The 15,626-nt window shown below is 43.7% G+C and overlaps 1 protein-coding gene across 1 annotated transcript in view; it reads right to left on the bottom strand.

The window, feature by feature from the left end:
• Positions 1 to 15,626, bottom strand: part of abcc1 (ATP binding cassette subfamily C member 1 (ABCC1 blood group)) — a 53,315-nt gene that overhangs the window by 8,068 nt on the left and 29,621 nt on the right. Inside the window, exons 14-27 of the mRNA XM_078268783.1 lie at positions 14,242 to 14,329; positions 13,493 to 13,562; positions 12,689 to 12,815; positions 11,724 to 11,900; positions 10,367 to 10,534; positions 8,280 to 8,454; positions 7,988 to 8,048; positions 7,661 to 7,787; positions 6,941 to 7,148; positions 6,349 to 6,659; positions 5,436 to 5,635; positions 5,148 to 5,274; positions 3,404 to 3,505; positions 628 to 774 (exon numbers count right to left, since the gene is read on the bottom strand). Coding sequence (XP_078124909.1) covers positions 628 to 774; positions 3,404 to 3,505; positions 5,148 to 5,274; positions 5,436 to 5,635; positions 6,349 to 6,659; positions 6,941 to 7,148; positions 7,661 to 7,787; positions 7,988 to 8,048; positions 8,280 to 8,454; positions 10,367 to 10,534; positions 11,724 to 11,900; positions 12,689 to 12,815; positions 13,493 to 13,562; positions 14,242 to 14,329 — 2,088 coding nt within the window. The remainder of the gene's footprint in view (positions 1 to 627; positions 775 to 3,403; positions 3,506 to 5,147; positions 5,275 to 5,435; positions 5,636 to 6,348; positions 6,660 to 6,940; positions 7,149 to 7,660; positions 7,788 to 7,987; positions 8,049 to 8,279; positions 8,455 to 10,366; positions 10,535 to 11,723; positions 11,901 to 12,688; positions 12,816 to 13,492; positions 13,563 to 14,241; positions 14,330 to 15,626) is intronic.

Raw genomic sequence — 15,626 nt, 5'->3', positions numbered from 1 at the left:
ACTGTACTTTAAACAAACATATACTGTACACACACATACTGTACTTTACACACATACTGTACACACATACTGTACTTTACACACACACTGTACTTTACACACACATACTGTACACATACTGTACACATACATACTGTACACATACTGTACACACATACACTGTACTTTACACACATACTGTACACACATATACTGTCTGTACACAGATATACTGTACACATACTGAACTGTACACACACATATACTGTCTGTATACACATACTGTACACACTGTACACACAAATACTGTACACACATACTGTACACACAAACTGTACATACACACACATATTGTACTCTACACATATACTGTCTATAAACACACATACTGTACACAGACACATACTGTACACACAAATACTGTACTGTACACACATACTTGACACACAAACTACTGTACACACGCATATATTGTACTCTACACACACATATACTGTCTGTATACACACACATACTGTACATAGACACACATCAACACAGATGGAAGGCACATATACTGTCACACCCACTCCCTTATCAGTTCACCCCCAAACATAGAGACTGGTGTAAGTAGACCCCTGGCTTCAGCGCAGTGATGTGAAGGCTGACCTTCTCTCCTTTGTTTATGTTGATGGTGATGTTGCGGATGGCGAGATCCAGATCGTGGCGGTAGCGCAGGCCCAAGCCTCTGATGTCGATGCAGCCGTCCGTGGGCCACCCCGGGGGGAGGCTGGAGGGCTCGTGCTTCCACTGCGCCTGGAGGACAGAGGATACATGTAAACAAGTCCACACCCCACTCCTGCACTCTCCACGCCTCTGTTTTGTATCAGATATAGAGCTGGAAAGAGTGGAGAAACAGCGGTATCCACAGCTTTCCCTTCAGTAAAAGTATTACTACAACATGGAAAAATACTTCCAAGTAAAACTCTTGTATTTAAAATCTCCCTTAAATAAAGAAAAATTAGCTAAACGTACCTAAAGTATCAAATCTAAAAGTATGCGTGTGTTCTGTTATTATACAGTATCTCACAAAAGTGAGTACACCCCTCACATTTTAGTAAATATTTCATTATATCTTTTAATGGGACAACGCTGAAGAAATTACACTTTGCTACAATGTCAAGTATTAAGTGTACAGCTGTATAACAGTGTAAATGTGCTGTCCCCTCAAAATAACTCAACACACAGACATTAATGTCTAAACCGCTGGCAACAAAAGTGAGTACACCCCTATGTTAAATTCCCATAGAGGCAGGCAGATTTAGATTTGTAAAGGCCAGTTATTTCATGGATCCAGGATACTATGATCCTGATAAAGTTCCCTTGGCCTTTGGAATTAAAATAGCCCCCCCCACATCATCACATCCCCTTCACCATACCTAGAGATTGGCATGGTTTTATTTCAGTTAGCCTAATAGCTGGTTTCATTTGCATTGAGAGATGATTTTATGGAAAGTACCCCATGCCAATCTCTCTCTAGCAAAGTGTAATTTCTTCAGTGTTGTCCCATTAAAAGATATAATGAAATATTTACTAAAATGTGAGGGGTGTACTCACTTTTGTGAGATACTGTATATGATGAGGTAAACCTTAACACTAGGTTTAGCTGACGAAGGTGGAGCTAATCTGATCTACTTATGCCAGTGTACAGTGGCACCATCAACTACTTTTCATTGTTTTTTTGGCATAGTAGAACGCAATTACATCGTATAACACTCCATTTGCAGATCATTATATGTATGGAATATTATAAATACTTTAAAGCTATAGTGCGTAGTTTCTGTCTCCCCCATGAGGAATTCTAAGTAATGACAACAACACTGTCGGCGCTTCCACATGATACAAGCCTTCCGTGATCGCGCACCGCCCCCACCCCTCCTCCACGCAGTTGCTAGTAGCCAAGGAGGACACGGAGGATTAAAATAACATGATGGACTCAGATAAGGTCATTATCTTCACTCGAGCTTCTGCGCGGGAAAATCGCCGGACGCCACAATCTTCTGAACATAGCCATACTGAGAAATCCAGAGAGAGTTGTGTGGAGCTGATAGTCTTAATTAGCTTTGTAGCAACTCATTTGGCAATGGCTTGAATGGAACGGACGTTCATTAATATCAAAAAGTTACGCACTAGCGCTTTAATGAGTAACGAGGGTATTTTTTTACTATAAATCGATCTTTCCGGGTAGTCAGTGTGGTGGAAGTTCCAGCTTATGAACTCTGCACTCCATCCAAAATCCTCTCGCTTGCTTGCGCTGTTGTTCACATGCTCCGATTTTAACAGCACCCTTGGTGAAGCCAGGCGGCACCCCGGTTGTACAAAAAAGGCTGCTCTGGTGTATCGACACTCTGGTGTAATGATATTCAGGTTATTGATCTCGGTCAGCGTTCAGGACAAACAGAGCTTCTTGTTGGTTGAACTTGGCGAAGCTGCTCTGTAGTGTTTGTTAGTTTATGGCCGTAAGGTTCCTTAAAGGTGCACTCTGATCCGCTAGCTGCCTGCCCCCTGAACACACTGTGAAAAAGCCCGGTCTCGGGAGACAACACAGGGGTCGTAAACGTCAAACAAACAGAGGCACAGGATCCACTGACAAGATTGGTTGGGGGGTTAGTGACAGTTAGTCAGTTAGTCATGACAGTTACGGAAACATGGGGGGGGGGGGGAAGGGCGAGCTTGCTCTGTTTTGTTTGAAATTTACTTGGAACGCCAACAGAAGTGACCATGCAGGAACTCATAGTGCACCTTTAATTACCTTTACACTGTGTGCAATGTGTGTGTGTTGCCATAGCAACCTACAACACAAGGCTTTGTTGTTTCCATGGTTGTCATTGATTTTTGTGTGCATCTAACTGAAACGCCCAAACTGTCCCGGGTGTGGACTTCCGTGACAAAACTGGTGATTTTTAGTTGTTATTTAATGATTTCTGTAACCTTAAATTCTTTACACAGTACATCAGATGTATTCCTACATATACATATGGGAGAAAACACGATTCTACATTACGTTTCTAGTAACTTTACACTGTGTGCCATGTTGTGAGATGCCATAGCAACGTACAGCATGTGAATGTGCTGTTGTGTGCGGCTCTGAGGTCATCATCGTGATCATGTGATCACCCTGGAGTCTGGACTGCGCTGAGAAGTCACCACACATTTTCTAGCTGTCATTTGAAGTGTGTCACACTGAATGCTTTGCACAGTAAATCATGCATATATCCTATTTATACTATATATACACTAAAAAACAGGAATGCAAATACAGTTTCCTGTAGCTTGAATTATAAATGTCCCATTCCAGCACCGTGAAGACGTTTGGGGCAAAGTAAATCCTCCCTCCAAAACCACAACAATGTAATAGCTGGAATTGTTCTGGTTTATGGTGTACCTCTTTCTCCGTGTCACTGTACTCCTTGACTCTCTCCACAGCCACTATGTTGGTCTCCACATCAGAGGACATCCTCACCAGCCAGGTCAGAGAGGCAGTCAGCTGCACATGGGACACAGGGAAGTCAAGGAAAGAGTCTAAACAAAAACTCTAATATAGACAGTATCACAGTTCACAAGTTGTAAAAACACATATCACCTACCACTAGTCGCATCTATCCGTGCACATAGTTTGGTTTCATTTGTCCAGGTTTGAGATGTCTCTCTCAGATCTCTGCCTCCACCCCAATACAATGGAGGTGAATAGAGTTTAGATTGCAGATAGATTGCATCCTTAAAGACGTATGCTTTTAACCCCTCCTAACCCCTAATTGTTCGTCGGATTCTGAAAATTCCGACCGTCCCTGAATGCGTCTCGGTAGAATGTTCAAGCTTGCATTGAACATTGCACATGAACATTTGTTTACTGTGAGGCATGGTCATGTGATGAAAATTCATCCAATGGTTGACTGACACTACAAGCTTAGGAGCTGTTCCTACTTCTGGCCATGGTTGTGCTAGTTAAAGGTGCTGTAGGTAGGATTGTGAAAATCCAGGACTTAGCCAAACATGTTTAACATTGACAACTTCTCAGTCCCTCCCCCCCTTTCTGCTAAAGCCCAAACGGTCTCCTAAGCCCCTCCCCCCCACAAGGGAGAGGTGTGCACGATAGAGCGTGTGTGAAGAGGGGGGGGGAAGTGGAGGAAACCTATCTGCAGCTTGTGCACGGGGAAATGGGAGGATGCTATGGAATGCGTGTGCATGAGCAGTGATTGACACATAATTAGACACCCCCCCCGGCCCTGATTGGTGCATCTGAACAGGGAGCGGTGGATTTTTGCAAATTGCACTCCAGGCTGTAGGTGGTGCCAGAGGAGCTGGATTTTGTTTTTAAATGACCTGCTTCATGTAGTTCTACTGGAACATAGGGTCAGTTTCAGCAAATATGACAGAAAGTTAGTTTTAGAAGTCTTACCTACTGCACCTTTAATCTGAGATGCCAGACTTGCAGATCCCAAAAATCCCAATTACTATCGTTAATCAACAGACCTTACTGAATAATTTTCCGTAATTAATTGCTACTGGAAATACTAAGGAATTAATACCAAAAAAAAAAAAAAAAAGATTACATAGATTTTTCATAACTGAAATCATACAGGCTTTTGCAACATATAATATCACTTAAATAATATAAAGGAATGTTTTTAACCGATGAACTTTGTTGATGGGGCAGTTAGGCTAAACTCCATGTAGTGAACTGACTCTGAAGTGATGGAGTTGAATTCTTTAGTTATTGGTAGCACACATCAGTTTCAGAGGTTCCTCCTATCCAGTATTTAGCTGAAAGTCCAAGTGAGTGCTGAGCTGGTAAAAGGTCAAGAAAGGCACTGATACAAAAGGAGATACAAAGTGATTTATATACTTAAAGCAACACCAAAGCACTTTTTCTCTTCGGTCCCCCTACAGGTTGGAAGCGGAATTGTCCATTACCGTTCTCATTCCAACTACAGATCTGCTACCCGATCTGGCAAACATGCATAGTGTGGTTATAGCCGATAGAGAGCCGCAAAGCGAATGCTCCATCTTTGGTGTTGCTTTAATTATGCAATTACATTAAAAAGCCCATGTCAAAGCATCCTATAGAACAGGTTTCTAACCTTGTGTGTGCCCCTGAAGAAGATGTGAGCTGGAGTATGAGTGTTTACCTGAAGGGCATAGGAGATAGACAGCCCCATGATGCCTGGACTCAGGCTCTCTCTGGCTATGACGGCAAACAAAGCAGCAAACGACACAATGCAGTTTCCTACAAACTCCAGGCGGACAGCCAGCCACCTACACAGACACACATTCAGTGACAAAAGAAGAAAAGAAGACCATTGCAACTAAGGAACGAAGTGGCACATGCAACACAATCAGAGGATTATTTGAAGTGATCAAATGAACACTCAGAAATCTGCTAAAATCTAAGAGTGAGTAGTAAAAGTGTCCCTAACCTGTTTGCTACTATGCTGGGGTAGTAGGCCTTCTGGTTGTGGTCCACCCGCTGGTCACTCTCTCGGATGAAGCGCTCCTGTTCACCGAAGGCTCGAATGACGGAGGTGCCCAGCAGTGTTTCATTGAAGTGGGTGTAGATGGGTGAACGGCTGACTGACTCCAGGCGCTTCAGCTGGCGAGATGACGCCACATAAAACCTCTGGACAGAGGAAGGACAGAGATGTCTGACTACTTCATTCACATCAATTAAAGAGCCCCTATTAGGCTTTTCCCCCCCTTCTTTTAGTGTGTTATAGAGTTTTGTGTGTGTATGTAATAGATGTACATATAAAGTAACTAATTTCGCTCTTTTTCCTCAACTGCCTGAAAACGCCTCGTCCACATTCCCGTTTGAAATTCTTCCGTTAGTGATGTCACGGATTGAGAAAGCCAGCCCAGTTTTTCATTTGTGCTGCCCATAGGTGCTGCCTGAGCAAGCGCAGCCCGCCCAGTGGCTTGTTTGAATTTGGTTGGCCAATCACAACAGACTGGGCCAGCTGACCAATCAGAGCAGACTGGGTTTTTTAGAAAGGCGGGGCCAAGAGCTCAGACAGAGTGTTTCAGGCAGAGGAGCTGCAGCAAAGGGCAGTATGAGAAACATAATATGTTTTTTGAACATCAAAAGCATGTAAACCTATTCTAGGAGACCCCAAGAGTACAAATATGATGCTGGAAAGGAGTATAATAGGGGCTCTTTAAATATAGTGCGACCAGAGGTGGTAGGACAGTGACACTTTTTAAAGGGATGTTTACATCCTTATCAGATGAACACTGTAGGACGAAGACCTTTTTACACATAGCCCTCCCCCCCCATGTTTATGGGACCAACATGTACGAAAGGAAGGTTTTACCATCCAAACATTTCCAACTAACCTGCACAAAAAAGTAAAGCAGGCCGAGAACAGGAATGATGATAGCTAACAGCGGTGTGGCGATCAGGATGATAACACAAGCACCCAACACGTTTAACATCGAGCCCATGAACATCTTAATAATGCTGGGGATCACGGAGTCAATGGTATCCATCTCCTTGGCGAAGCGGTTGACCAGGTTGCCGCTGGGGGTTCGCTCAAAAAAGGACATGGGTGAGCGCAGGACGTCATACAGCATGGACTGGTGGAGGCAGCGGGACGCCAGGATGCCCCCGATGGACGTGGACAGGGAGTAGCCAAAGACTGCCACACCTACAACACAGCAGAGACCTGGGTAAGATCATTTGGACATGCTGTTACTTGCTGTATACTGTATGTCAGAAGTCATACGCCTCTGGAGCAACTAGGGGTTAAGTGTCTTGCTCAGGGACACGTTGGCTGATGTATCGCAGTGGGAATCGAACCCAGGTCTCCATAGGCCATACACCATAGGCACGTGTCATATCCTCAGCGCCATCCCCATTCAATTGAATTGAAGGATTTAAGAAATGTAGCCATTTCAAGATGCACAAATATGGGACTACCCCTCTTACCCTGGGACAGGCCGAGAGCCCCATACACCCCGAGTCTCATCAGTCTGTCGGGCTGAGTGCCGTTGACCACGGGGTCGTCGGTCCACAGGCTCAGCCAGTAGTTGGAGAACAGTGAGGCCAGGTGATGGGCGACGAACAGCAGCAGACTGATGCAGGATAGAAGCACTCCGATGGCTTTCAGATACGCCCAGAACACAGACAGCTTGACCTGGGGAGAACAGAGGGGATTAGGGCTGGGTAGCGTTAAAAATGTTCCATACCGGTACCCATACCAATACCTTGCCTTTTATACCAGTCCCTAAACGATATTTTTTTACGATAACAAATTACAACATTACGGCACCAATCTTTTTATTTATGTTCCCGCTCCGACTACGTGAGCCCCTCTCTGTGTAACGTCGAGTTTTTCCTGCGTGTCTCAACGACGTGTAACGTTAAACAGCCAATCACAGACATTATTAGATATTGGTAGAAGCATGCTGCATGCTGATTGGCTCACTGACGCTGATGAGATTTACTTCTTAGGTATTGAAATTGTGGATTGGGTGACGAGACATTTTTCCGATACTCGACACTAAAGAGGCAATAGATCTGTGCCAACGAAGGATTGAATTGGGTAGCCAGCCCTAGCTGGATGTAGCTGGGGTTGGGACCATCACAGATAGATGAGGGTCATTTGGCTACTGGGATGTGGCTTTAACATGTCAAGCCTCTGCCTACCTGTCCAGTGCTGGCCTTATCAGCCTCCATCAGCTTGCCCACTTCGGGGTCCTTGGCTTTCTTGCTCAGCACCTTGTTCTCCTCAGCCGTCTGGGGCAGTTTGGACACAGTGCTGACACCCGGACTGCTGCTTACACATGGAGCAAAGAAACACACAAACAGCTAGTATATATCATGGTGATATAAATATTTACATAAACTCATACCAAAAACCTCGGAGATGCGGTCGCTTTCCCACCTGAGCTGAAGTAGTTTAAATACATACACACACACACACTTTTTTTTTCTCTGTGCCAGAGAGATCCATTGCTGTTCAATGTTACTCACCCAGCAAGAGCAGTTGCACTGCCGTTCTCGATTCCTTTGGTTCCACTCTTTGGCACAGGTTCTACATGTAGGAAGGAAACAAAAAATATGATAACATGACTGATCCTTAAACATTATCTAAATTTAGAGCCACTGCAGCAAACAAAGATGCAAAACATTGTTAATGTCCATGGAGCACATTTCCTCATTCTCAGCATTGAAACACAAAATGAGCAAAAATAAAAAAAGCTCCATATTTAAATGTACAGCCACGATACATATGTCAGTCTAAAGTGCGGTGTGCCTGTCTCACCGTTGTTGTCCGTGTGCTCCACGGCAGCGTATGCCCGCAGAAAATCGGCGAAGGCTCCCTGGGTGGCCATGACATGCTGGTAGGAGCCCATCTCTGTGATCTGGCCCTCCACCAGGACCAGGATCAGGTCGGCCTGGGGCAGGTAGCTCAGCCCATGGGTCACCAGCACACGAGTCTGCACGCATCCACACTCATTTAACATGGAAGTGTGTAAAAAGAGCATTCCTGTACCATTTTAAATTCAGTAAATCATTACTGTATCCATTCCATGTCAGCACTAACAATCATTTAAAAACCTTCAAAACTGTATTACCATACACAGATATCAACAACCTAGTCTCGCACTGCCAGACCTTCCTCCACCGCGCTGTGGAGGAGGGTCTGGCTAGTCCACACAGCATTCCGGAATGGGAGAAAAAAGTGCTCTGGTTTATTGGCATTTATTTAAACCAATCACAATCGTCACAGGGGCAGAAAGGAGGTGGAAGGGAGGCACATAACGGCATTTCGCTTATGTGTGGCCGTGCCTTGACTCATGTGACTCTAACGACTCTCACATGACAGCTAGGTAGACTAACGAGACACGTGTAAGCACAACCCCTCCCAGGGTTTCAGAGGTTAAATGTCCGGGACTACCCACCAGTCAGTCACAATTCAACAAGCCTTTTGGATGGCTTCTGCCAGAATTTAAGTCAAGTGAATCGTCTGGATATATATAGTCTATATCCACGACGTTCCACTTCCGGGATTGCTCTGGTGCTGCAGAAAATTCCGCAGGATGTCCCTCTTCTCGGCCGGATGTCCGTCCCCTTCCTCTTTCTTTGTGTTGGCGTTCTAACCTCTGGTGGATTTCTGAGGACTATGGTTAACTGCTCCTCAGATCTCTGCAGGGTAAATCCAGACAGCTAGCTAGACTATCTGTCCAATCGGAGTTTTCTGTTGCAAGATTAAAACTACCTTTTGAACGTACACATGTTCCACCAAAACAAGTTCCTTCCAGAGGCTATTTTGCTATGCCTAAGACAATTTTGATTGGTTTAAAGAAATGCCAATAAAAGCAGAGCACGTTTTTCTCCCATCCCAGAATGCTGTGTCGACTAGCCAGACCCTCCTCCGCAGCGCTGTGGAGGAAGGTCTGCGCGCGCACACGCACACACGCACACACACGCACACGCACACACACGCACACACACGCACGCACACACACGCACGCGCGCGCTGCGGGAACAGGCGGTAATGGTCAGGAATCCACCAGGAGCGGTGAGTAGCGGGATTAAGAAAAGAGTCCCGCGCAGGGCTCTACATAGGACCATAACATAATCTTATGTAATTCATATTTGTTCTTATTATCTGGAGTCTCACTCAGGCTGTGGCAGTTATAAACATTTAATAAGGGAGTCTTCATCCTAACACTTCCATTTTCTCTGATGTTGGATGATAATGAGATAGCTTTCTATAAATTGTGTTATTACATAGCTGTCATATTGCAGACATCCAGACGTCCAACAAGTTGTGCATTTTCAGAGGTTTCATTTTGCGGACCATTTCACACTGTGTGTTGTTTCACCGGTCTATGTTCATACTACTGTATACTAGGGGTGGGAATCACCAGAGGTCTTACGATCCGATATCATCACGATACTTATGTCACGATACGATATTATTGCGATTTTAAACATTTGCAATATTCTGCGATATATTGCAGTTCATTACCTTTTTCCCAACTTCAAATTTTTCCCAATTTCAAATGATGTCCCCAAAAGGAAACTTTGTCAACATCTGTTTTACCTAAAAAGATACATTTCCTGTTTGTTCATCTCACTTCAATTGTAGTGCCGCAAAATGGGATTGTCAAGCAGACAAACTGACTAACACATATATAATAAAAAAATTGATCATTGGCGTCTGTGTATCGATACAGTATTGCCACGGAAAATATTGCGATACTATGCTGTATTGATTTTTTCCCCCCACCCCTACTGTATACCTGCCTATTACCACAACATTAATCAGTGTGAATAATGAGCAAGAAGCAGCAACGTGAAAATACGAGCCGTTACAAGCTTGAGGCTTGAGATCATACACACCTTGTCCTTCAGCAGGCCCTGAGGGCCGATGACTTGATCAAAGATATGTTTTCCTACGTGAGCGTCGACGGCAGACAGCGGGTCATCCAGCAGGTAGACCGCACGGTCACAATAGACCGCCCTGGCCAGGCTCACCCTCTGCTTCTGACCTCCAGACAGATTCACTCCCTGAACAGAAGAGACAGACACAGAGTGAAACAAGGCAAGGGTACCATGCCATTTCAAAGACTGCCGTGCCTTGTTATGTGTCTATGTGTGTTTTTGAAAGTGTAGTCAGCAAGCATTTCATAAAATTGTCTCTGAAGTCCATAACGGAGGTAAAAAGAGATCGTAGGAAGCACAATCGACGACTTAGACAAAGCCCTGAGGCTTCTCCTTTAAGGGTTGAAACAGAGAGGCTGAGGCAGGTTGTCTCAGGCAGTGGAGGAAGAGGTATTCAGATCCTTTACTTAAGTAAAAGGTACTAATGTCACACTGTGAAAATACTCTGTTTCGAGTAAAAGTCGAGTCACCGGCATCGGGGGACTGTCCGACGGCCGATAATCGGGTTGGTGTGTCAGCGCCTTTAGCGCTAACGACCTCAGAGCTGTTTCTGGTTAAACAGAAAGGTCTTAAAGAGGTTTTAAAAGTCTATCTCTGAAGGGATCCTTTCATTAATGCTGTCGACACTTAGAATAATAATCTGAGCCTTTCATTGGCAAAGAACAGCACTTTTAGTGGACCACATTGATGACGCACATTTGCCCCATAGGGTTCCATCGCAGGCCGGTCTGTGGCTGCCGGTTACAACGTTCACAGCTTAATACTGGACCAGTTTCAAAGATTGTTGTGAAATTACCCTTGAAGTAAAAGTGTGTAAAGTATCATCAGGAAAATGTAGTTAAAGTATAAAAAGTAAAGAACTCTCCTCCCGTTGTAGAAAGTGTAAAGGGTCCAAACAGTTGTTGTGTTTAATGGTCTAATCATTTCAGCTGGACTTGTAGGCCGTTATATTGTTGGCTAGTTTCATTTAGAATAAAACATCAGATTTTATAAACTACATGTGTTTTGTGTGCAGAAATCTTAATGTGTAAAGTAACTAGTAACTAAAGCTGCCAGATGAATGTAGTGGAGTAAAAAGTACAATATTTCTCTCTGAAATGTAGCGGAGTAGAAGTAGAAAGTGGCATGAAAAGAAAAAGACTCATGTAAAGTACCTCAACATTTGGACTTAAGTACAGTACTTGTACAGAGTAAATGTACTTAGTTACATTCCACCACTGGTCTCGGGGAGTGCCTGTGACAGTGTTTGGATGCAGACAGCCTCCATGTGTGCCCCTCTGCAGATAAACAGATGTGTGTGATCCTGACTGGATACCTTCTCGCCGATCTCCGTCTCGTCTCCGGCAGGAAGGATCTCCAGGTCCGGCTGCAGGGCACAGGCCTCCACCACATGCTGGTACCAGGCCTCCCTCCTCTCCTGACCAAACAGGATGTTGTCTTTCAGGGTGGAGTTCTGGATCCAGGCCTGCTGGGAAACGTAGGCCACCGAACCCTGCAGGGTGACATACACCAGCACACACGCGTAAATGCCCATGGCATTCTGTAGTTGATGATGATGAGCAGTCAGAAAAAGCACAATCCTGCTCCCCAGAGGAAGAACCCCTCTGCTTTAAAGTCCCCACAGCCCACTGCTGTGTGAACAGCTCGTCTTAACATGCATCCAACATATTATTAGGAAATATAACTCCAAAAAAACTCCACAGATCCACTTCATCCTGAGGATTCACTGTGCCGTATGTTTAACATTAAAACATGATTTATAAAATCATGCCAACAAATATTTTAATAGCTTAGTATTCTATGCACAAAAAAAGATATGTATAAAGGCTTTAGGCTTCCCACACGTTATTGTAGGCCCAGTTTAATATGCAACTTCATTTTATACAATATATGTAGTAGGGGGGTCCCTGCTCCAGCTCTCTTTTAGTTTAGGGGTCCTTGGCTTTAAAATAAAAAAAAAAAAAAAAAAAAGAAATCACTGAAGACCCCTGGTTTAGACTTTATAGCTGATCATCTAAATCCTTATTGAGAAAATCAAATGGGATTTTTACTTCCGGAACCATACTGTTGAGCTCTATACAGAGCACCTTATAAAGAAGAACTGTAACGGAATACCAGTTGTCCAGGACCTGTGCTGCTTTAGGCCCTGTACATCTCAAATTATTAGACTCCACGTTGGAAAAGAAGCAGACAGAGGTTGGAGTGTGTGTGTGTGTGTGTGTGTGTGTGTGTGTGTGTGTGTGTGTATGTGTGTGAGAGAGAGCGAGCGAGAGCAGCCACCTTGACAGCCACGCTTCCTTCCAGTTTGTCCATCTCTCCGAGCAGGGCGGAGAGCAGCGAGGACTTCCCCGAGCCCACGTGTCCCACCACGGCCACCAGAGAGCCTTCTGGGATGCACACATTCAGCCTGCAGACACACAGGGACACGCAACTCCACTCACTGCCAGGTACCACACAATCATTACTTAATAAAAAGACAGATTACTTACTTAAAAACCAATATGTATTGTTTGTACATTTATAAATAGTTACATTGTAAACTACTTATAACCCCAATACTTGCATTTCAACTTCTTTAGAAAGGAATGCTTCCGTTTTACATATGGCTCAGGAGTATTGTTTTAAGATCTAGAGATCTTCCGATACCGATACCAGTATCTGAAAAGCTTCCAATTTCTGCCTAAAATGCTGGTATTGGGGAGTACTGGACTTTATGCGCCGATCTGACACCACGTAATTTAGCCTTGAAGAAAATCCACATTAAAAGTAGTTTATTTAGGTTCTTTTTCCATTATGATAAAAGAAAGTTGGCGTTTATTGTTTGTGTTTGTTCATGTTCCACAAAAGCGTACGCCGAGCCAGGCCGACACAATGATATAAATCATATCACATCAATACAGAGATGGTAGTAAACAGCTGTTAAAACATAACAACATTATAGGACACACTGGTATCAGATCGGTACACGGGATTGGCCGATTTGTTAGTTCAGGTATTAGAATCTGTATCGGGGAGCAAAAAAATGGTATCGGACCATCTCTAATGTGAACGCAGTGATGCATCGTGAGGAAAGATGACACGTACCCGCTGAGTGCCGGGGGTTCAGCTCTGGACCAGCTGAAAACTCCATCAACTATGGAGATACTGTGTGTAGCTGGGAGGAAGAGAGAAGAGGGATATTCATATACTGTACGTGTAATACAACCATATACATACACGGTTTGTTCACCGAACAAACTGTTATTGATCATGGATAACCCCGACCACCTTCTCCACCCCCACACTGGTCCAACAGAGGAGCACCTTCAGAGTTTGCCCCCAGAAAAGTTGTTAGGCTCGGTGTCAAGTGTCTTTCTTTTCAACGAGGGCCCGGCTGGGGGCCGTCACAGACCGACGGCAGCATTAATTACAGCCCAATGGTTTCAGTGATACAAAATAATGGATGGAATTGCGAAATTAATCTTAATTAACATCAAGTCAGAGCTAAAAGCTAACTGGAGATTAGAAAATAGGACTACGCCCCACTGTAACTGCAGTTTACATTTAAACTTCTTTTTTTTCCCAGTAGTTCTTCTGGCATTTTGAGCTTTTGTTATCTTATTTGTATGTGTATATGTATTATTTCTTGTATTTTCTGTATGTGTGTATGTCCCTGTAACAGTAATTTCCCAACTTGGGATTAATAAAGTCTATCTATCTATCTATCTATCTATCTATCTATGAGGATCTACACAACATGTGAAAATGTACAACTGGGAAAGAGAGAGAGAGAGAGAGAGAGAGAGAGAGAGAGAGAGAGAGAGAGAGAGAGAGAGAGAGAGATAAAAACGTACAGCCTGCTACTGCTTTGTGCTCGACACTGTCCTCCTGCAGCTCCTCGTGGGAAAGAAACACTCTGAGCCGCTTCAAGGAAACACTGGCCTGAAGATGGACACAGAGGGAGGAAATCACCAGCGGCCAGATGTTAAAACCCTTCTGCCAAGGTTCTCCAACAGAACAGCGGCGCCGCAATTTGTCAGTCATCCTTATGAGAAGGATGATCAATGAGTGTATATAGCTCATATTAAAAAAACAGACTTCACAAAGTGCTTCCCAATTAAGGATCAAATGAAAAGATCACATGGAAATAATGGCGCCAATGTAAATGAAAAGAATGATAGAATGAATCGCTCTAATAATTTGAATTCATTTTAAAATGAGGTTTATGGATAGGCCTCCAAATAATATTTTACAGAATGCAGCGTAGACTGCAAAACAATTATACGGTTGAAAATAGCACCAGATGTGTCAGAAATAGCGTAACAAATTACGGAAAAAGCGGCAAAAAAACGCCAATTGTTTTGAAAATAAATCCCCAAAACATAAAAAAAAAGAACGGTAAATAAGTTTGAAAAAAGCCCACAAAAATGTCAAAAATAGTGGCAAAAATGTCGAAAAAAGCGCCAAGACTGTCGGAAAAAGCGACAAAAACTAGGCAGGCAAAAAGTTATTGTGAACCTGAATTGATATGCGGGATGGATCAAAGTTTGCTACATTCCAAATGTTTAAAATCACTACATTCATTCATTATTATGGTGTAGAATTCTTTTAGAAATAGGCCCAAAAGTTGAAGACCCCTGCTAAATACAAAACCTATCATCACTCTGCACGGTCAGTCCGAAATACTCCATTACACTTACAATCAGTGAGCCATGGTTCGAAAATAAGGTCAGAGGAGGGAGTAAGGGAGAAATCGGATTACTGAACACTAAACACATTGTCAATTCACATTGCAAAGTCTATTCCATTCAAAGCAACTGGGTTGGGTTGGACACAGTAATCTCAGAGACAGATATATCTAAACCGGGACAAATAAAACCAAAACTATCTGCGTTTGGAGTAGAGGATGGATACCCGACCCGAGCCCGACGGCCGGGTTCGGACAGATATTTAGAAATGATGTTCGGGTCGGGCTCGGTCACATGAGCGCGATAAGGCATTGGACATTTTAAATTTAAAACAGCTTATAATGTAGGTAGCCAATGGGCCTGTTTCACTTGCAAAGGTTTGTTTTTGTGAATAAAATATTACCCTAAAAGCCGTTTTAAAATTTGGTTTACGTAGCTGTGACAACGAAACACGCGCATGTTAGGCTACATGTACATGTGTCATTAGTATGAGGAAAAAAAAAAACGAGATTTTAACTGTGTCGGGCTCGGACATAAATATCTGAATGCCT

Source organism: Sander vitreus, chromosome 15, assembly GCF_031162955.1.
Source record: "Sander vitreus isolate 19-12246 chromosome 15, sanVit1, whole genome shotgun sequence".
Lineage (NCBI taxonomy): Eukaryota > Metazoa > Chordata > Actinopteri > Perciformes > Percidae > Sander > Sander vitreus.
Note: the sequence above shows the minus strand (reverse complement) of the source record. Positions and strands in the feature narration are given on the sequence as shown.